Source organism: Musca domestica, unplaced genomic scaffold (genome assembly GCF_030504385.1).
Source record: "Musca domestica strain aabys unplaced genomic scaffold, Musca_domestica.polishedcontigs.V.1.1 30, whole genome shotgun sequence".
NCBI classification, from domain to species: domain Eukaryota; kingdom Metazoa; phylum Arthropoda; class Insecta; order Diptera; family Muscidae; genus Musca; species Musca domestica.
Genome location: NW_026712300.1, coordinates 796,584 through 818,988, shown reverse-complemented (window position 1 = coordinate 818,988; position 22,405 = coordinate 796,584). Strand labels below are relative to the sequence as shown.

Here is a 22,405-nt window from a genome sequence, read left to right as displayed (position 1 = left end):
TATTGAAGAAACACACACAAATTTTCTTATAAAATTAGTTTTTATTCTGTACGTAGAGTTTGTAAAGGGTTCTACTTCCTGTTGCTGATCATTATATATATAGGTCCATGTTTTTTTTTCGTTATATGGGGGCCATCATACAACGGTACATAACGATATGCGGCATTATGAGGATCTTAGCCAATTCGGTATGTGGAGTTTGTTATGTAGAAGAAGATTTCTTATATGACCCAAAATATAACAACCAATGTAGCAGGAAACCAGTACCATAGAAGCTTGTTCGAAACCTTTCATTTTTTCAAAATAATAACATAACAATATCACAATACGTACATATTCCCAATTAGGAAGGATAGAATGACGTTTGGCATTGGGGGATGATTGAGTTGAGTTCCAGCTCTGGTGGTGGTGAGTAAATTAATGTGGGCAATTGGAACTAACAATTGTAGTGATGTGGGGTATCATATTATTGGTCCAGCATGACTTTTGTAATTTTTTGTCTTTTCAACATTCGTTAAGGACGGATCAGACGAATCTACAAACTTTTTATCCACTGTTTCTTGGCCGGTTAAGTTAGTGTGTGCAAAAATTTTGTTAGATACCCTTTTCATTGTTGTAACATATTTATCGATAGTATTTAATTCACATATTGTTGAAAACTAGTTTATTACATTTGTTGGTTATCGCTGATTTTCCAGGTAAATGTTAGAAATATATACATTTTTGAACCTTAAGCAACTTGAAAATTTATCTCTTTAAATAGGTGCAAACTATAAAAAAAATAAGATAGAACACTTTATTATCATTTACCGCACAAGTACGCCCCAATACCGAAATTTCTACTCCAAATGACACACGGACGAAAACAAAAACTAGATTAAAGGAATCTACACCTTCACGTCCAACAATACTTTTTATTTTTTATGACAATATTAAATTTCATTCTTTTACACGTGTTTTCCACTTTTTATACCCTCCACCATACTATGGAGGGTATATTAACTTTGTCATTCCGTTTGTAACTCCTCGAAATACTCATATCAGACCCAACAAAGTATATATATTCTTGATCAGCGTAAAATTTTAACTCGATTTAGCGATGTCCGTCTGTCTGTCTGTCCGTCTGTCTGTCTGTCCGTCTGTCTGTTGTAATCACGCTATCTATCGAATGAATTGAGATAGATGGCTAAAATTTTGCACACATGTTTATTTTTCCAGTAGGCAGGTTAAGTTCGTAAATGGGCCATGTAGGTCCACGTTTTCATATAGCCTCCATATAACGGTACCTCCCTATATTCGGTATTTTGATGATTTTAGCGACATTATTCACGGGAATTGTTTCAAATTTTGTATTTGAAGTTCAAAATGGATACTACACCCTAAGGCGGAAAATTGTCTATGCAGGTCCACGTCTTCGTATAGCCCCCATATAACGGTACCTCCCGATATTCGGTATTTTGATGATTTTAGCGACATTATTCACCGGAATTGTTTCAAATTTGGTATTTGAAGTTCAAAATGGATACTACACCCTAAGACAGAAAATTGTCTGTGCAGGTCCACGTCTTCGTATAGCCCCCATATAACGGTACCTCCCGATACTCGGTATTTTGATGATTTTAGCGACATTATTCACCGGAATTGTTTCAAATTTGATATTTGAAGTTCAAAATGGATACTACACCCTAAGACGGAAAATTGTCTGTGCAGGTCCACGTCTTCGTATAGGCCCCATATATCAGTACCTCCCTATATTCGGTATTTTGACGATTTTAGGTACAATACCCACCGAAATTGTTTAAGATGTGGTATTTGAAGTTCGTAATGGATGCTACAGCCTGTGACAGAAAATTGTCTATGCTGGTCCAGGTCTTCGCACAGCTCCAATTTAACGGCACCTCCTTATATACGATATTTTGATGATTTTAGCTACATTATTCACCGTTTATTTCAAGTTTCGAATTTGAATATGGTAATGGCTTATGACAAACAATGCCTACGTATGTCCACGTCGTATAGACCCCAATATAACCGCTGTATTCGGTATTTTTACAATTTTAACAGAGGTTTTTAAGGATTTTGTTTTTTAAAAATTTCCAAATTCGTTGCAAATGGTGGAGGGTATTAAAAGTTCGACCCGGCCGAACTTACTGTTTTTTAACTTGTTGTTATTAATATATTGCAAACAGTTTTTGTTAGGCGCCAATAAGAATGTAATGTTTGATTGAGCTGAAATGTCGAAAAATGGTGAAAAGGAAATATGGCATTGTTAACAAATGTGGCATAAGTCCTTAAGTTGTTGCAGGGTTGTAATTTTTTGCTTTCGAGGTTTTAAAAGTAATTCCATTATTTTTTTAATCAAATGTCTTACTAACTTTTAATATCCTCCAACATAAGCAAAGAATTTAAAAAATTTAAAATAGATAAAAAATAGCGCTCAAATGGAAATCGTTTTATGAGAACTAAACGATGACGTGAGCCTGCATACACAACTGTTTGTGCTAGGCACAGTTTAATTTAAAAGGACTATACGAAAAAGTGGACCGGCTCATAAACGAACGTAACCGTACTGGCAAAATACGTATGTTTGCAAAATTTTGACCTTCTGTCGCAATTTGTTCGAAAAATAACGAGATTAAAACATACAGACGGACATCGTTAAATCGATTAAGAATTTCTCGGTGATTCAGAATACCTACTTTGCACAGTCTTACAAGATTATTTCGAGGAGTTACAAATAGAATGGCAAGGTTAATATACAATCCAATGGTGGATATTATAGTCGAAAGATTCGGCTTTGGAAACCAAAACTTTTCCAAAACATGAATTGATTTTCGTACTGCTCTAATTCGTACAAATACATTCTAAAACCTTCAATTTGAGATTAACATTGGTAGTAAAAGGGAACTTATTACGAACGTTACGAACTGTCAGTAACAAATTTTATACAATTCCGTTAAAAAATGCCAAAATCATTACAATGGCGAAGGAGCCGTTACGTGGGATCTATAGGAATATATAAACCTATATAGAACATAATCTTTATCAATGTTTGAAACAATTTGTTGATTGCAGCCCATGCAAAAATGAATTGAATGCTGTAAGATTGTTTGTAACGATCATAGCATCCCTATATTGCTCATTTTAATTAGAAATCTGAATTTTGTTAAGCTCAGAAACAAGAATTTTTATTTTCTAAGCCAAACCTTGTAAGTTATTTTTTCTTGGCTCGTTCAGAATGGCATTAGAAGACTTTACACGCATGCGATATTAGAATCTCTATTGATTGTAAGGCCTTATCCATGGTATCAAATTACACGTCACTGTGAACTTAATGATATTGCAATTACTGAATTAAAACATTATTTTGCAATCATTTATCCAGCTAATATTAAAAACTTATTTATTGCAATGCACTCAGTCCATTTTGTTGCTTCCTAATATGTTTTTTTTTACATTTTTGTTTAAGTATATAATTATATCTATCAGCATACCTTTTCCAAAAAAATCATATGTGGAAAAAAGTTTCTGACAGCGATCGGGAATCGCTTACTGGACAATAAAGTCTGCAGATTGGTGCAGCGTTTTCTCTTTTCTTTTCTGGGGGATCAGCATTAATTTAATTAATTCTCGTAACAGATGGGCTTTTTCTTTCTTCAACCTCCTCCTCGCCGAGGCGGTCTCGCTCTAGGAATTCTTATTCGGCTGACCTCGTTCTCAGCCTTCCAGAGTTCCTCCTTCTGCACTCATCGATTTTAGCCCCTTCATCTGCCGGATGTTTTTCAACCATCCGTAGCGTTAATCGGACTTCACTGAAAGTACGACAGTTTCTTCTAAACCCCAATAGGTCTGCGGCTTGACACAGGATCTCCCTTTTTTCTTCTGCGTATTAAAATGCAGGGATCCTTGCTAGTTACAAAGAAAGGATCGCAATGCAATGAAAAGTTTTCCTTTGCTGGTGGATCAAATTTAGGTCACGAACAAGTCTGGCTTCTCTATTTTCTCGCCAGATATTTACATAAAAGTTTAAATCTAACATTGAGTTCTTAATCTCTTATATTGACACAAATACTCGATATTGAGTAACCCTAAACCAAATGAATTAAATTCACGGCTTCTTCAGTCCGTTATTAACTGTGTAAAAGTTCATATTCATACCCTAGTCCATCGCCTCGGTTTGGTCCTACCACCAGTTCATCCGTGGAACTTAAAAAGATTTCCCATTTTGTCGGGAAATCTCTTCTAATGGATGTTGCTCCAACAGTTACTATTCGAGCAGTGTTAGATCCTTGCGGGGGGCAAACCCAAATTTGCGAATCGATGGTGTCCCATTTGAGACTACCAACATCCAATTTTGATCAACGTTCGAAAATAAACCCTATGATACTGTTACGTATGTGCCATACCGCGGTAGAGTGGTACACTACGATAATGTACCGTACCGGAACACAAGCCTTAAAAACACAAGCACTAAAACACGTAGTGTACCGCAGTTGGAACACTACAAAATCGTAGTGTTCCGTAGTCAGAGAACTACAAAATCGTATGGTACCACATGGCCGAACATTAAAAGATAATGTTTTTTATCTGTCATGTATGTTAAGATTGTTTGCGAAAAAGTAGAAAAGTATTAGAATAGGTAGAATAAAAAAACCAAATCTGATCTGAGTAGAATTTGTATTAAAACATTAAAATGAAATTTTAAATTTTTCGCGAAAAAGGGTATTTTGGTCGCTTGGTAATGGGTTTGGTTAGGTGGGAAAGAGTGCTAACCTTACAAGTCCTTATGGATATGCCCGAAATTAGGCCTATTGCGTTGCAATAACCAGTAAAAAATTCATTCATTTATTATCTACAGGGTTCCTCTAAATCAAATCAATGAATGGTTATTAAGCAGACAATTTAACTGCCACTTTGTACCGAAAAAACCTATGAATGTAGGTGTAAAAAACTAAAGATTTTAAAAACTATGGCTAAGCTTTTACAACCAGTTAAATGATTTCGACGTCAATAAAACTTAACATCGTACAGGTACTACATCAATATATGTGCTGATATCTAGAATTTAATTTGCCACAATTTCGCATCGGAGTACAGACAACCTGTTTTATTTTTAAGAATAATGTATACAAATGCCAATATCCTGTTTTTTAATTCTTATTAAACGTTCAGTGAATAATTACAAAAATGTCGTGACCAAAAAAAAAAAATTCTCTTTTTACTTTTTTTTATTTTAAATATATATATATATATATATATATATATATATATATATATATATATATATATATATAATATATATATATATATATATATATATATATATATATATATATATATATATATATATATATATAATATATAATATATATATATATATATATATATATATATATATATATATATTAAAAATATTTATAAATAAATCAGTATTAAGTATGTTTCATGAACATACAAACTTATACAAACAGTGATTGTCATATCGAATTTTGTATAATGTAGTCGAATAAAATTTTCAATCAGAGACTGTTGCTTTATATAATGTAAAAATATGAAAATGTAAATATAAAATATACAGTCTTTAATTCCTTTCATTATAACAATTTTATTCATTATTAATGCTTTTATACCAAAAAATCAAGAATCTAATATTTTTTTTTTTCTAAATCACAAAAAGCACATTGATACCAGTACATTTTGTTTCAATGTGGTGAATGTGGTATATACGTTTTTTTAGTGGCAGCATACCGGTACAAGTTTTTAGCGATACTGTACCGGTACTGTACACTATATCTGTGTACTGTTTATTTTCGAACGCTGATTTTGATGGAGTCTAGTTTTGTCGCACAACAGTGACCTCTAACTATGACCCCTCTCAAGTTTTTTTTTGTGGTTGCTGCTAATTTATGAAATCTATGACATGTCTTCACGCATACTGAAGCTGCCCCAGAGAGAAATAAGGAGCCTTTCTTGGGATTACCGCTATTTACACCAGGTCGCGCGCCTTTGTTGTCCTAATGTGTATGCCAGAAGTGTTTCTAATCGAGTGCAAGTGATGCCAAGTCTGCCTGTTGCTCATTGCACCCTATTTGGATGGGTCTTATCGGGCTAAGGGTTATACTCGTTACAATCTGTATATTCCTTTTTGTTACAACAGTGAATGCAGATTCTGCCGACGCCAACTTTCAATGTTATGATTGCACTCACTCTCGCCTACCAACTAAAGGAGGTAATCAATTGCCTCTGGCTACAGCTTAACCTCTTATTTTCCTCAATGAAGTAACTGCTCTTATTTAATATGATATACCTAAAACATTTTTGTTTTGTTTATTTGTTTTTTTTTTCACACAATCTCAGCGTAACACACTCTATAGACATATAGCTGAGGGTAAAATTAGCATGTAAAAATCAAAATGTTTAGCCTTTATGGGGGAGAGTCCGAAGGAGTTAGCCAATATTGTCCATTTCACATCAAATATAAGTCTGGTATAAATATTACAATGTGTCAGATTTGGACTACATCGACTCCTTTTTTAATTATACATGAGATATTTGACAATCGTTGGAAATTGTGGAAATGTGCGAGAATACCAGATGTTGTGGACAAAAGTATATTACTTTATCGAATACTGATAAAAATATTCAAATATGCAAAATGTAATGTAAAAAATCTAACACATATTTCCAATTAAAATACGAATATAACGATGTACAAAGTTAGTATCAAATCGTATACAGACAGATAGACAATCGAACTCCCTTAGGTCAACTGCAAATGTGCCGATACGGATATGGTCCAAAGGGACCAATGGTCTAAGACCGTTATTTCGACGATGCACGCTTTGGTCGTAATAAATCATATAAACACTCTTCTGCCATATACCTGAGGTGTAACTAGTCGCATATGCATGTTTATTTATTTATTTTTTTTTCTTATGAATTGTTCTTTTTTTTGTGTGCGTACACAATTTTACAAGGACTGCTGCCTTATGCTGTTATAAAATAGACTGGCAACTCGTTTCTATAATTTTAACATATCGCCTTTCTTATGCTTAATGTGCAAAAAAAAATATTTTGTCCTATGTTATATTTTATTTTTTATATTTTTTTTATATTTTAGTCCTATTTTTATAAAATTATCTTTTGTGTTTTTTATATAAAATTATTTAAAAAAAGTAAGACACATTAAGTTCGTCAGGGTCGAGCTTTTAATGATCTCTAACATACTTTAAACTACAAATATCGGCAAGATCGTTTGGATAATGCTGTTAAACTTTTCCCAAAATAAAAAACATACAAAAACCTTCCGCAAAAATATGTCGAAAAACATAAAAACCCCGTATATCGTGAGATACCGTTATAAGAGGGCTATACGGAAGGAGCATCCTTCGGGAAGAGATGAACCACTCTCGCGATAGTTTTAAGCATGACTAAATAGGTCACACAGCGTTACTTCTAATAATTGTGGAGGTAGCTTCGTCGATATTAATTGGAAGTGAAAAAAAATATATACTTTTTTTCTCCAGACTTAAGCACTTATTTTTTATTGTAATTGTTACTTTTTCCAATGTGCACTTTAATAGAACTATTACTTATTAGATGAAATACTCAAACATTTTGTTTTCCATTTTAAAAATGTGATGTCTGGATTGGGAATCGAACCAAGGTGTTCAGAGGGCAAAGCTTGCATACTTACCACTGCGCCACAGTGTCTTATATTCCTCAGATAGAATAAAGTCTTATTTTTGTTCAATTCGTAAATAATTGTAAACTATCGATGTTTTATCCGATGGAAGTCACAAAAAGTGTCTGCACACTGGACACCTTATTTATCTTCCTTGGCGCCACTACGTGGTAACTCCGTGCCGATAGAAAGTAGACAACAGTAGTTTCGTTATTGTAAATGTACATATTATCGTATTTATTAGGAGTGGCGTCGCAGAAGTGGCATCTTAAAAATGAAGTGAGTTACTCACTTCCAAATGCTTGCAGGGTTTAAGAATATCAAATGAAGTACAAATTCATATTTTTCTTGCGAACTTGCATATTCTTGTAATTTTGGACGGAGATCTTACATTCACTGAAGAACAGAGTTTCAATTCTTAATTACGAAAATATGCTGAAAAAATCAATACAAAAATTGCTTAACAATTCTTTTCAAATAGTTACGTATTACGACCTTTATATTCCATAGGAATATTTCAGAGTATTTTATTTTTATATTTTCTAAAATTTTGTTTGATTGACTATGTTGAAGGTTGATGACAAATGGTTGAAAAAATTGTGTTTAGAAAAAAAAAAACACAAGTAAAAAAACATTAATTCGGTCGAGCCAAACTTTTAATACCCTCCACCTGAGGGTAAAGGAAACATTAGAAGAAATGTGGCAAAAACCATTAAAATTCCGAATATCGGGAGGTACCGTTATATGGGGGCTATACCAAATTGTGGACCTACACATGCAATGTTTCGCCAAAGGAGCCAGAACCCATTATGATCTACAAATACCAATTTTCAGACATATCCGTGAAAGAATGTGACAAAAATCATCAAACTACCGAATATCGGGAGGTACCGTTATATGGGGCCTATACCGTTATATGGGGGCTATAGCAAATCATGTACCCATACATTCAATGTGTCGCCACCGGAGCTGGAACCCATTATGACGGTTATAATTAAATGTATTTGTCCCTATAAATAGATATTATATATTTGAATTCTTCGTTGGGATTTTTAATATTTTTGAGTTTGGTTATAATTCCTTGGAAACCTTTTGTTGTTTCTTCATATATTATGTAAAGCGTGAAAGACAAACTTTTATTTTCGTCGGGGAACGACTTGGATGCTCTCTTAACGGAACGTGTTCGAACTTTTCTCCAAATATTTTTCCTTCTATCAGCTCATTCTGCGTCTGATCGCTTACCATCCACAACGACTGTTTGTATATTTGTATATTCCAATTCATGATACAAATCCTACGGTAGGAACAGGAGAGTTCGATAAAAATAATTTTTGAGAAATGTGCAAAGGCAGGTAATATTTATTACCAAACCCCGTTTTACTTAGTATTAATAACGCCTGACTTGAGTCTCAATTTTATATTTAAAAATCAATACCTGTTTAAGTATCTAATTGCCTAATAAGCACGATATATTTTGTTGATCTGAACCACAATTAAAAAAAACTGTTAGCCCGTGTGACAAAAAGATAATGTAAGAAATATAATTTCTAATAAAAAAAAAAACAATATGGACTGTGTGTCCGTTTCAATTTCATCTAAAAAAACAAGCATATAGGATACAGAAATCAGAAAGAACTAAAATGTAAACGCTATTTTTTATATTTGATAATGAAGTAAAATATTCAGTTTTCAATCTTTCATAATGTTTGTCGGAGCTTAAAACAATATATATTATGCTTTATATACATAGTTGGTCTGTTCCAAAACTCCAGAATGTAAAAGTTTTTGCTCCGATAACAGATTTTCCTTTTATGATATCGAAAAAAATTTCAAAGTAGATTCTTGCAGGTACTGGAACAGAACAATTATTATTACAAAAATATAACGTAATTATTTTATACAAAAAATTGTTTAATATTATTTGTATATGTATGTTTATTTCAATCATGACAGAGAATAAGGAACGCCCCTGTAAGCATTTGGAAGTGAGTTACTCACTTCCATTTTAAGATGCCACTTCTGCGACGCTTCTAATCCTAATCCCAATAACTATCGAGGAAGTGACTTCCCCGATTATTAGACGCTGTATGCTCTATTTAATCATGCTTAAAACTATCGCGGGCGTAGTTCATCTCTTCCCGAAGGATGCTCCTTCCGGGGTGAGAAAGCTGGGAGCCCAGCAAGCAAAAATACACTGTGGCGCAGTGGCAAGCATGTCAGCTTTGCTCTCTAAACACCTCGGTTCGATTCCCAATCTAGACATCACATTTTTAAAACGAAAAAAAATGTTTGAGTATTTCGTCAAATAAGAAAGTGTTCTATGCAAATGAACATTGAAAAAAGTAACAATAAATCGCGGGCGTTGTTCATCTCTTCCCGAAGGATGCTCCTTCCGGGGTGAGAAAGCGATATCGAGCGCGATGATTTCAATCGCTTCGGCGTTACTTCTAAGTGATTTGGGGGATAGATTTTGCTTGCTGGGTATGTACATTTACAATAATACCTACATTTACTGTAGTCTTCTATCGTCACGGAGTTACTACGTAGAGGCATCAAGGAGGATAAAATAAGGTAATACGCGCGCAGACACTATTTCAGGACTTCCAATGTGTTATAATCGATTGTTATCAATAATCATATCGCTGAACTAAGCTCATTTATTAATAACAATAAATGTCAGTTCTTGTTATAATCATTTTACGAACAACACGTGTTCGCATGACAATTCTGGCGAAGAGGCTGAGTTTGGAAAGTACAATCAAATTACATAACGAATGTTGATGAGAACTTTTCCAAAATGGCAACGAATACATTTCATATGGACCCATTCGACGAGAAGACGATGAAGTGGAGTCGGTGGGTAAAAAGATTTGAGACGGCTTTGCAAATTTTTGGTGTGGATGACACGAAAAAGGCACAATACATTTTGCATTACATGGGCACAGTAGCATACGATAGACTGTGTGACAAGGCGCTACCGCAAACAGCAGAAGATCTGTCATATGCGGACATAACCAAAAAATTGGAGGATTATTACAATCCGGCTCCAAACGAAATTTTATTAAATTTTAGGTTTAACTCTCGTCGACAAAAAGCTGGGGAAAATGCAGCTGATTTTTTAGTGGCGTTGCGACATTTGGCATAGGGGTGTGGATATGCAGAATATTTGAATAAAGCATTGAGGAATCAGCTCATATTTGGGATGACAAATACAAAAATACAGAGTCGTTTGTTGGAGAAAGCAGAACTCACACTTAAACAAGCAGTAAGTATAGAAAATGCATACGAGAGCGCCGAAAGAGGATTTGAAGAAATGAGCAAGGAGAGAAAAAAAAGAGAAAATTTGAAATTGACACAGGTGCACCAGTTACAATTATGAGTGTGGCAGATGCCAAGAAGTATTTTGGAATAAAATTGAAGGTCGAAGCTCCTGATCTGGAATTGTACAGCTATTGTAAGACACCCATCGACTGCATTGGCTACATGTGGGTGGTGGAAACCACAAAGAAGATAAAGATGAAGATGTATTTGGTTATTTCTGACAGGAAGCCACTATTGGGCAGAGAGTGGTTGCGTTCTATACACCTTAATTGACAATTGAAGAAGTTGAGCAGTGAATCAAATTCGAGAAGTTATTGAGCAGGAAGGCAAATTTCGGCATGTTTTGGAAAAGTCTCCTGAAGTATCTTCGACTACACCGGGAAAAATAACAACTTTTAAAGCAAGATTAAATGTGAAGATTACATACACGGAGTAGCGCGTGCACCATCGATTTGGCAGCGTTTCGTGGAACAATTATTGGCAGACATTCCTGGAGTAAAAGTTTTCCTTGATGACATCAAAATCACAGCAGTTGATTATAAAGTTCACCTAGGAAGACTTGATGAAGTTCTACGTCGTTTGAAGGTACACAATATGCACAAATCAAATTTTTTACAAGATAAAATAGAATATTGTGGGTACGTTATAGACAAGCTAGGAATACATAAAATGCCCTGCAAAATAGATGCCATTCAAAGGATGAAGCAGCCTTCCAATAAAGATGAAATTCGGTCATTTTTGGGGCTTGTGAATTATTATGGTCGATTTATAAAAAGATTGAGCTCCATTGTACAGCCACTAAACAGACTACTACACAACAACATACAGTTTAATTTCGATTCTGAGTCCGAAGCAGCGTTAAAAGAAGTGAAACGTTAAATTCAATCAAATGTCATATTGGCACACTATGATCCAAAAACCCCAATCACGTTGGCTGTTGATGCAAGCCCGACAGGTGTGGGTGCAGTTTTAAGCCACGAATATGGTGAGGGCGTAGAAAGGCCAATACAATTCGCCTCGCAAACGTTGACTAAAACTCAACAACGGTACAGCCAAATAGATAAGGAGGATTATGCTATAATTTTTAGTTTTCGAAAGTTTTATCAATATTTGTATGGGAGGAAATTTACCTTAATTACCGACAATAAAGCTATATCGCAAATTTTCGCTCCAGATAAAGGGTTACCCATTCTTTCAGCAACCAGGATGCAACATTATGCGGTATATTTGGAATCTTTTGAATACAAAATACGACATCGGAGTTCGAAAGAAAATTGCAACGCCGACGCACTCTCACGACTGCCCACCCCCGATGAACACGAGGAAGATGGTGAAATTGATCAAATCGAAACAGAGGCAATCGGAAATTTATCAGTTACAATCAAAGAATTGCAGCGCGCAGATAAACAAGATAAAGATGTAAAAAGGTTAATGGAGAGTTAAAAAATATGGACGAAAATGTCATCGTCCATATTTGGTATCGAACAACATGAATTTACATTACAACAAGGCTGTCTACTAAGGGGTGTGAGGGTGTATATTCCTCAGCCGCTGAGAACAAAAATATTACGTGAACTACACACCGGACATTTTGGTACCGCAAGAATGAAAGCGTTAGCTCGTGCTCATTGCTGGTGGAGAGACCTGGACAAGGATATTGAGAACATGGTACTTAATTGTCGAGCCTGCCAAAACTCCATTGTTGGTTGCCCCCAAAGAAAGTGTTTGAAAGAGTTCACGTTGATTATGCCAGACCCTTTTTAGGCAAACACCACTTCGTATTGGTGGATGCCTACAGCAAATGGCCCGAAGTACGAGTAGTGTCGGACATCACCGCGGAAACCACAATAAGAGTATGCAGAAATATTTTTGCTGCTTTTGGTATACCAAATGTTCTGGTAAGTGACCACGGCACACAATTTATGTCCGCTGAGTTTGGGAAATTCTTGAGTCGAAATGGTATTATACACAAATTGGGTGCACCATACCACCCAGCCACTAATGAACAAGCGAAGCGTTTTATTCAAACACTTAAAAATAAACTAAAAGCTATGAATTCTAATTCCAGAAAATTACAAAAGGACATAGACAAGGTGTTGCTATCATATCGTCGCGCAATCCACCCCACCATTACGAAATCGTCAGCAATGATGATGTTTAATAGGCAAATACAGTCCAGATTGGATTTACCCACAACGCAAATTGGCAACGAAAACGTTTGAGATTGGGGACACTGTGGCTGTCAGAGAATACATCGGAGGCAATAAGTGAAAATTTGGAACCGTGCAAGGGAGAAATGGTGATCTACATTACTCGGTGAGGTTGGAGGATGGCAGAGTCTGGCGACGTCATATAGATCAGATGCGTAAAGTGGGTGGAGACGTGGTAAAAAACAACAAGTCTCATTTCGTTCCGTCTGGTATAGTAGAAGAAACACAACACACTAACGTTGACATAAATGCACCAGTGGCCAGAAGCGAATCTTCTGGTATAAGCGACACCACCAGTGGCATCAAACGAAACCGAAGCGGTAAACAATAGAGATCCAACCAATGATCAAAATGAAGGAGAACGTGAATCCACGCCCACGAATCCGTTACCAACACCTAGACCCACTAGGAACCGCCGACTCCCAAGGCGTCTACAATATTATCTACTAGATACATAGAACAACCTGTCTGGCTGCGCAATGCTGGTTTATATTGAATACAACTTTATATTTTTATATGTATAGAATTTGCTATTTAAATTTCTTTATTATATCTCATTACATTTAATTAATTAATATGTACTTGAATTATAAAAGAGGGGAAAGATGTTATAATCGATTGTTATCGATAATTATATATCTGAACTAAGCTCATGAATTAATAACAATAAATGTCAGTTCTTGTAACAATCATCATACGAACCACACGTGTTTTCATGACACAATGTACAAAAGTTTACAATTATTTAAAAATTGTATAAAATTAACACTTTATTTTATACGAGGAATATAAGACACCATGGCGCAATGGTAAACATGTCAGCTTTGCTCTTTTAACATCTGTGTTCGATTCCTAACCAGGCATCCCATTTTAAATACGAAACAAGTAGAAAAGAAGGTAAGTTCGGCCGGGCGAAGTTTTAATATGTCGAAGGAAACATTAAAAAAAAAAAAAACAAAAAATCTGAAAACTACAACTTAAATGAAAACGGTTTTATGGGGACTGTACGAAAACGTGGAGATGTATACGAATTTGTTGTCATAGAACAGCCTATGATTTATGTCGCTAAAATCATGAAAATATGGAGTATCGGGAGGTAGCGAAGACGTGGACTTGCACAGTCAATTTTAATTATTTAATATATATGTATAAATTCAATGCAAACAAGTAAAAAAGCAGTAAGTTCGGCCGGAACGAATCCGGACATTTTCAAAAAATAAAATCCATTAAAAATTCTGTTAAAATCTCGGAAGGTGCCTATATATGGGGGGATAAACGATGTTGTGGACCTATATAGACAAATCTATGTCTAGGGATAAAGTACTCACAAATAACTTCTTGTATAGAATTTAAGACAATCCCGTTTAAGAATGTGGCCAAAATCATCAAAATACCGGATATCGGGGGTGCCGTTATATGGGGGCTATACGATATCGTGGACCGATATAGTCCATCTTCGAACTTGACCTGCCTGCAGACAAAAGAGAGATCTGGGCAAAATGTTAGCTTTCTATCTTAAGTTGTTTAGCCTGTAGCGTGTATAAACAGACGGACAAACGAACGGACAGGTCTAAATCGTCTTAGAATTTTACGCTGATGAAGAATATATACTTTGTTGGGTCTAAAATGATTATTTCGATGAGTTACAAAGGGAATGACGAACTTAATATACCCTCCATACTATGTATGATGGAGGGTATAAAAATTGCTTTACAATTTGTTAGTAAGTTTGGCATTAAAACTGGGGCATATCGGTTCACGTTTTGGCAAGGCCCACATATAAAAATACTTCCTGATTTTCGGTATTTTGAATGTTTCGATCACAATTTTAAATCAAATCATCTGTAACTTGATATTTAGAGTTCGGAGTAGATATAATCTCTCCTTGCTAAATTTACCCTTACCCTTCCTATTTGAAATATATCAAAACTTTATCAATGTATTAAAAAAAATATATATATATAACAGATTTTTAGATTGGATCATCAGTCAAAGTTAAAGGTGAGGAAGGTAACCCCACCACTGATTTTTTAGAATAGAATAAGACCGCAAGAGAAATAGTTAAAAAGAACTACAAAAATATAAAAACATACAAAGCAAAGACCTAGATAAAAGTACATTCACAGCAAATTCAGTTGACTATATTCACCATTTTTAAAATTAAACAAAAACGGTAAAAACTGGCACGAGTTTTTTGTTGATTATGGCATTCCATACTAAAATACAAAATTAAAATTTTAAGACCTTCTCGATATTATTTTTTTAAAACTCCTTATACTTTTCGGATATACCAAATATATGGTCATATATTGAATTAAATTTTAAAATATTTTTTCATCATTATTTTTAAAACTTTTTTATTTTAAAACACTAATAACTACCTGTATTCGATGTATTTAATGCGAAAAAAAACTCAATTATTGCACTTCAAAAAACCCAAAGCAACTTTTTTCTATTTCTTGCGAAAAAGTGAAATATTCCTCTACTTTGATACTGCGTAATTAGAGAACTAAACAAAGTATGACTTTGAAATTTTCGTTACGGAAGTAGATTTTTGTGTTCTATAATAATTTAAAAACATTTATTCCAAAAGACGAATTTAATTTTTTCAATTAATCTAAGGGTTTGTGATTTCACCCCTTTGTGCGACGGCCCACGTTTTTACGATGATATTTTAGCCACATATTCTAACGGAATTGTTTAAAATTCGGTACATAGCGTTTGTAATGGGTTTTAATTCCTGTCGAAGATCATTGTAAATATAGATGCACGTTTTCTTAATGTCCCATATTTCGTACGTCCGGATATTCGGAAAAAGTTTAAATTCGTATTTGAAATACTATTTACTAACACATTTCACTGGCAATAATTAAAAGATTCTTTTATTTTTTAAGTTTTTATACCCACAACCATAGTATGGAAATATGCATTTTAGACCCCACAAAGTATATATATTCTTGATCAGCATAAAATTCTAAGACGATTTTCATGTCCGTCCCTCTGTCCGTCTGTGAAAATCACTCTAGTTTCCGAACGAAATTAAGTAGGTTGATAAAATTTTACTCAATTGTGTATTATGTCTGCAGGACTTTTGGTATTGAAAATGGGTTATGTATGTCCACGTTTTGGTATAAATGTTTCAAATTTGGTAATTGAAGTGCATAATGGGCACTACAGCCTATGACAGAAAATTGTCTGTGCAGGTCCACGTCTTCTTATAGCCGCAATATAACGGTACCTCCCTATTTTCATTATTTTGATGATTTTAGCGACATTATTCACCCGAATTGTTTCAAATTTGGTGTTTGTAGTTCGTAATGAATGCTGCAGCTAAGACAGAAATTTGTCTGTGCAGGTCCACGTCTTCGTATAGCCGCAATATAACGGTACCTCCCTATATTTGGAATTTAGATGATTTTAGCGTCATAATTTAACGGAATTGTCTCAAATTACGTATTCAGAGTTCCTGATGGAAACTACAGTATGTGACAGAAAATTGTCTATGCAGGTACAGGTCTTCGTATAGGCCCCCTATATCAGTACCTCCCTATATTCGGTAGGTACAATACCCACCGAAATTTTTTGAGATGTCGTACTTGACGTTCATAATGGATGATTTAGCCTGTGACAGAAAATTGTCTATGCTGGTCTAGGTCTTCGCACAGCTCCGATATAACGGTACCTCCCTATGTACGATATTTTCATGATTTAGCTACATTATTCACTGTTTATTTCAAGTTTCGAATTTGAAAATGGCAATGGCTTATGACAAAAAAGGCCTATGCACAGTGGTCCAAGATGCCAATCTAGCTGGAAAAAACTCAATTTTTTTATGTTTCAATGTTCACATAATTTGTTTGGTAATCATTAGATAACAGTCCACTGTTCATAACTGTATATCAGTTTTTTTGTTTTTTTTCTAATTTGCTTTGTTATGATGTTTTGGAAATGAACTATTGTATTATCACTGTTGTTTTAGCAGGCCTGTCGATTGCCAGCATCACATTTGAACTGTTCGTAACATCAAAGAAGAAAAAATTTTGTCGTAATTTTTTTTACATTGCATCATGTCAGGTATGTTTAAGCTATATTGTAGATAAATGTCGAATTTAAATGTTCTGTGTGCAAAATAATTGGTAAGAGGAAATATGTGTTTTGTGTAGCAAAATTTAGCAGTTTATGGTTTTTAGAGTAACTTTTAAATAGGATTCCCGTGGATTCCCGTGAAATGAATTGTGTCCTGTTGATCTGTGTGGTGTCCACTTTAGATGAAAAAAAGAAATAGCTGCAATTATTGACCGGTAAACTTTTTATATACATATATAGATAACATACCCATAACACGGAGAGAACTATATAATGTGTGGATTGCCGAAATGGAAAGCAAAGAAAGGGCAAAAGCTGTCATTAGTTATTTTTTTGCTAAGAGTGGTTTACAGAAAACTAAAACAGAAGATTATTGCAATAAAGTTGAGTTAGCTGTACGGAGATTAACGTATTCAATTAACGAAAGGTGGATAAAAGCAAAAAGATCAAAGAAATATTTTGAAGACTCTAATAAAATTTGGTTAAATGGAGTATTTTGTCTTCCTTCTGAAAACGTGATTAAAATTCCAGAGGATTTAGGGATCCAACCGTCAACGTCAAATTTTGGTAGACCTCGATCTGATTTTTCAGGTAAATCTGAAAAAGGGAAGCGTTTGGAAGTGTCAACTTTAGTTAGTGAATGTTCACCTGAGAAACTAGTTTTCGCTGCTGGCGTTAGTCTTTATAAGTCTGGCAAGAGGAATGCTGCCGCGATTCTAAAGAACATAAATGAATCTCCAACGAGAGCAACTAAAATTAAAAAAATTGTTAATGCACAATCTAAGGAACCAGTACCATATACAGATGACGAAGCATTACGACTGTTTATCGATGTAAAATATACAAAAGCAAGTTATAATGCGATGCGTGCTGGTGCTAAGATCCGTAACGCGGATATATACCCATCATATCATAGAATTTTAGAAGCTAAAGAAAAGTGCTACCCAAGTAATGGAATAAAGGTATCCGATGTAACAGCAGAAGTGCCTCTGCAGGACTTAGTGGATCACACTGCATGTAGAATTTTAAAGTTACAAAAAGAGGTCATAGAGGAATTCAATTATACGGAATTGACTTTGACGTATAAATGGGGATGTGATGGTAGCAGTGGACACTCAACCTATAAGCAAAACTTTAGTTCAAATGATTCCCGTAAGACAGATGAATATTTGTTTGCAATTTGCTTGGTACCTTTGCAGCTAAAGTACGATAACCATATCATATGGGAAAACCCACGTCCATCATCTACACGTTTTTGCAGGCCAATTAAACTGATTTTTGAAAAGGAAACAAAATCGTTGATTCAAGATGAAACTAATTACATTCAAAATCAAATTAATGCAATAGTGTCAACAGCTTCTAACATTGAAGATAAAACGGTTATTGTTAAACATGTGTTTTATTTAACAATGATTGATGGCAAGGTTTTCTTAATTCTTAGCGATTCCTCTACTCAAAGATGTGGTATTTGTGGAGCAACGCCAACCATTATGAACAAACTGCACGAAATTAAAGCCTTAAATGTAAGGGCCAATCTTTACGAATATGGGTTATCGACATTGCATGCGTGGATAAGATGCCTGGAATGTGTATTGCATATATCTTACAAAATTGAAATTAGAAAATGGCAAGCTCGTAGTGCGTCCGATAAAGATTCACAGAAGAAAAGAAAAGAAGAAATAATTAGCGCTCTGAAATCAGAAATGAATTTGCTTATTGATATTCCTAAGCCTGGAGAAGGAAGCACAAATGACGGTAATACCGCTAGAAAATTTTTTCAGCAACCTTCCTTAGCTTCTCAAATAACAGGTGTAAATGAAAGTTTAATAAAAAGACTAGGAATAATTTTGAGAACTATGTCATCTGGTTATGCAATTAATGTGGAAGCTTTCCGAAAATATGCGATGGATACTGCGGAACTATACGTAGAACTGTATGAATGGTACTATATGCCATCGAGTGTCCACAAAATTTTGATTCACGGCGCAGACATAATTCAAAATGCGGCACTACCGATAGGAATGATGTCGGAGGAAGCACTAGAGTCTCGAAACAAAGATTTTAGATTTATTCGCGAACATCACACTAGAAAAATGTCACGAGAAAAAACAATGGAAGATCTTTTCAATTATTTGCTTCTGTCATCAGATCCATTAATCTCATCTTTTTCAGCAAAGCCATTTGTTAGCTCTCGAAATGAAGAACTATTAGGTGATGAAGATATTTCATTACTTTTAGATCCTTTTATACAGGAAGATGTAGAATAATTTAAATAAATGATTATTATTTTAAATATATATTAATATTCTTATGTTGTTTTGTATATATTAACATTCATATACTTTCAAATGCCATAAAAATTTCCACGACTATTTTACCTACAACGCCCATTTTTGGTACAAAGAATGCTTTCAATACGAAATACATAATTCCAAAATTTCATACTTCTAGCTGCTTCCGAAGAGAAGTTATGACTTTTTTCCAGCTAGATTGGCGTCTTGGACCACTGTGCTATGTAGGTAAACGTCGTATAGACCCCAATATAACGACTATATTCGGTGGTTTTTAAATTTTAACATAATTTTTTAAGAACTTAATTTTTTGAAAATTACCAAATTCGTTCCAAATGGTGGAGGGTATTGAAAGTTCGGCAAGACTTGTTTTTATTCAAGTTTCGAATTTGAATATTGCAATGGTTTATGACAAATGTTGCCTATGCAGGTCTACGTCGTCGTATAGGCCCTAATATAACGGCTATATTCCGCATTTTTATACCCTCCACCATACTATGGAGGGTATATTAACTTTGTCAATCCGTTTGTAACTCCTCGAAATACTCATGTCAGGCCCAACAAAGTATATATATTCTTGATCTGCGTAAAATTCTAAGTCGATTTAGCGATGTCCGTCTGTCTGTCTGTCCGTCTGTCTGTCTGTTGTAATCACGCTATCTTTCGAATGAATTAAGATAGATGGCTAAAATTTTGCACACATGTTTATTTTTCCAGTAGGCAGGTTAAGTTCGTAAATGGGTCATGTAGGTCCACGTTTTCATATAGCCCACATATAACGGTACCTCCCTATATTCGGTATTTTGATGATTTTGGGGACATTTTTCACTGCCATTGTTTCAAATTTGGTATTTGAAGTTCAAAATGGATACTACACCCTAAGACAGAAAATTGTCTGTGCAGGTCCACGTCTTCGTATAGCCCCCATATATCAGTACCTCCCTATATTCGGTATTTTCATGATTTTAGTGACATTATTCACCGGAATTGTTTGAAAATTGGTATTTGAAGTTCGTAATAAATACTACAGTCTAAGATAGAAAATTGTCTGTGCAAGTCCATGTCTTCGTATAGCCCCCATATAACGGTACCTCCTGATATTCGGTATTTTGGTGATTTTAACGACATTATTCACGGGAATTGTTTCAAATTTGGCACTTGAAGATCAAAATGGATACTACACCCTAAGACAGAAAATTTCTGTGCAGGTCCACGTCTTCGTATAGCCCCCATATAACTGTACCTACCTATATTCGGTATTTTGATGATTTTAGCGACATTAGTCACCGGAATTGTTTCGAAATTGGTGTTTGAAGTTCGTAATGAATACTACAGTCTGTGACAGAAAATTGTCTGTGCGGGTCCAGGTCTTCGTATAGGCCCCATATATCAGTACCTCCCCATACTCGGTATTTTGACGATTTTAGGTACAATACCCACCGAAATTGTTTGAAATGTGGTATTTGAAGTTCGTAATGGATGCTACAGCCTGTGACAAAAAATTGTCTATGCTGGTCCAGGTCTTTGCACAGCTCCAATTTAACGGCACCTCCTTATATACGATATTTTGGTGATTATAGCTACATTATTCACCGCTTATGACAAACAATGCCTATGTATGTCCACGTCGTATAGACCCCAATATAACGGCTATATTCGGTATTTTTAAAATTTTAACAGAATTTTTTAAGGATTTTATTGTTTAAAAATTTCCAAATTCGTTGCAAATGGTGGAGGGTATTAAAAGTTCGGCACGGCCGAACTTAGTGCTTTTTAACTTGTTAAGATTTAAATAGCATTTTTAACGGATTTTATTTTTTTGAAAATGGCTAAAATCGTTGCAAATGTTGGAGGGTATTCAACGATCGGCCCGACAGAACTAGCTTTTTTACTTGTTTTACCTCATACTTTATTAAAAGTTACTTGGTACTACTCGGTTTACTTATTAACACTTGACACTTGTCCAATATTTCAAAATTATACCATACTGGCAATAAAATATTAAAAATGACGCCATATTAAAAAAGGCGTTAATTTTTTTTATCAAAGATTGTGGAATTAAGATTTAGGTGAGATCGTTTTACTTTTGCTGCTGCGCTTTCTCTTTCGAATACTCCTCACAGAAAAAAAGATTTGCTCGATAGGACCACAAACCTTGTACAATTAAATGAAGATGTGAGCTTTAGCGAGATTACAAGGTTAATATGTATGAATATGCAACACATAGAAACATTTATGGACCGGCTCATCTCATCTAGACATAAATATGTGTAATAATGGGTGTAAGAGGTATCAATACAATTGTTTTAACATTCCAGTTCCATATAAAGTGACTTACATTCTAACGCAAATAATAACGTTTTATAGAAAAAACAAATATACTCACTTTGTTACTTTAAATACTCGGAGTAGGCGGACACATCGCAAAACTGATACTCCCAGAGGTGCCATCAACTCACTACTGGTTAATACCATTTCAGAAATACTTCCTATAACCACAAAACAGTCGAATCGATTGAACAGAGACACAAAGTATCCCTGAAACCCCAGACTGTACATTTTCAATATCATTTCACAAGTAAACAATGCGATGAAAAATATATTAGTATATTCTGAAAAAAAATATTTATATATTAGGAAGACGGTAAATATAAAGATTTTTATTATATGGTTACTTTATATTATATATTGAGGAGAGCTATTGTGTTTAGCAAATTAAACCTACAACTTCTAAGTTGGTCTACTTTCTCTCCTTCAAGTTAAGAACAACAGCAGTATGAAAGCTCAGAGAGTACTCCGAGAATAATAGGGAA

At 34.6% G+C, this 22,405-nt stretch overlaps 1 protein-coding gene across 2 annotated transcripts in view; it reads right to left on the bottom strand.

Annotated features, from left to right (window-relative positions):
* LOC101899996 (muscle calcium channel subunit alpha-1) overlaps positions 1 to 22,405 on the bottom strand; it is a 1,479,766-nt gene that overhangs the window by 1,247,406 nt on the left and 209,955 nt on the right. For both annotated transcript variants that reach the window (XM_059124867.1, XM_059124866.1), the window contains exon 8: positions 21,979 to 22,204. In XM_059124867.1, coding sequence (XP_058980850.1) covers positions 21,979 to 22,204 — 226 coding nt within the window. The remainder of the gene's footprint in view (positions 1 to 21,978; positions 22,205 to 22,405) is intronic.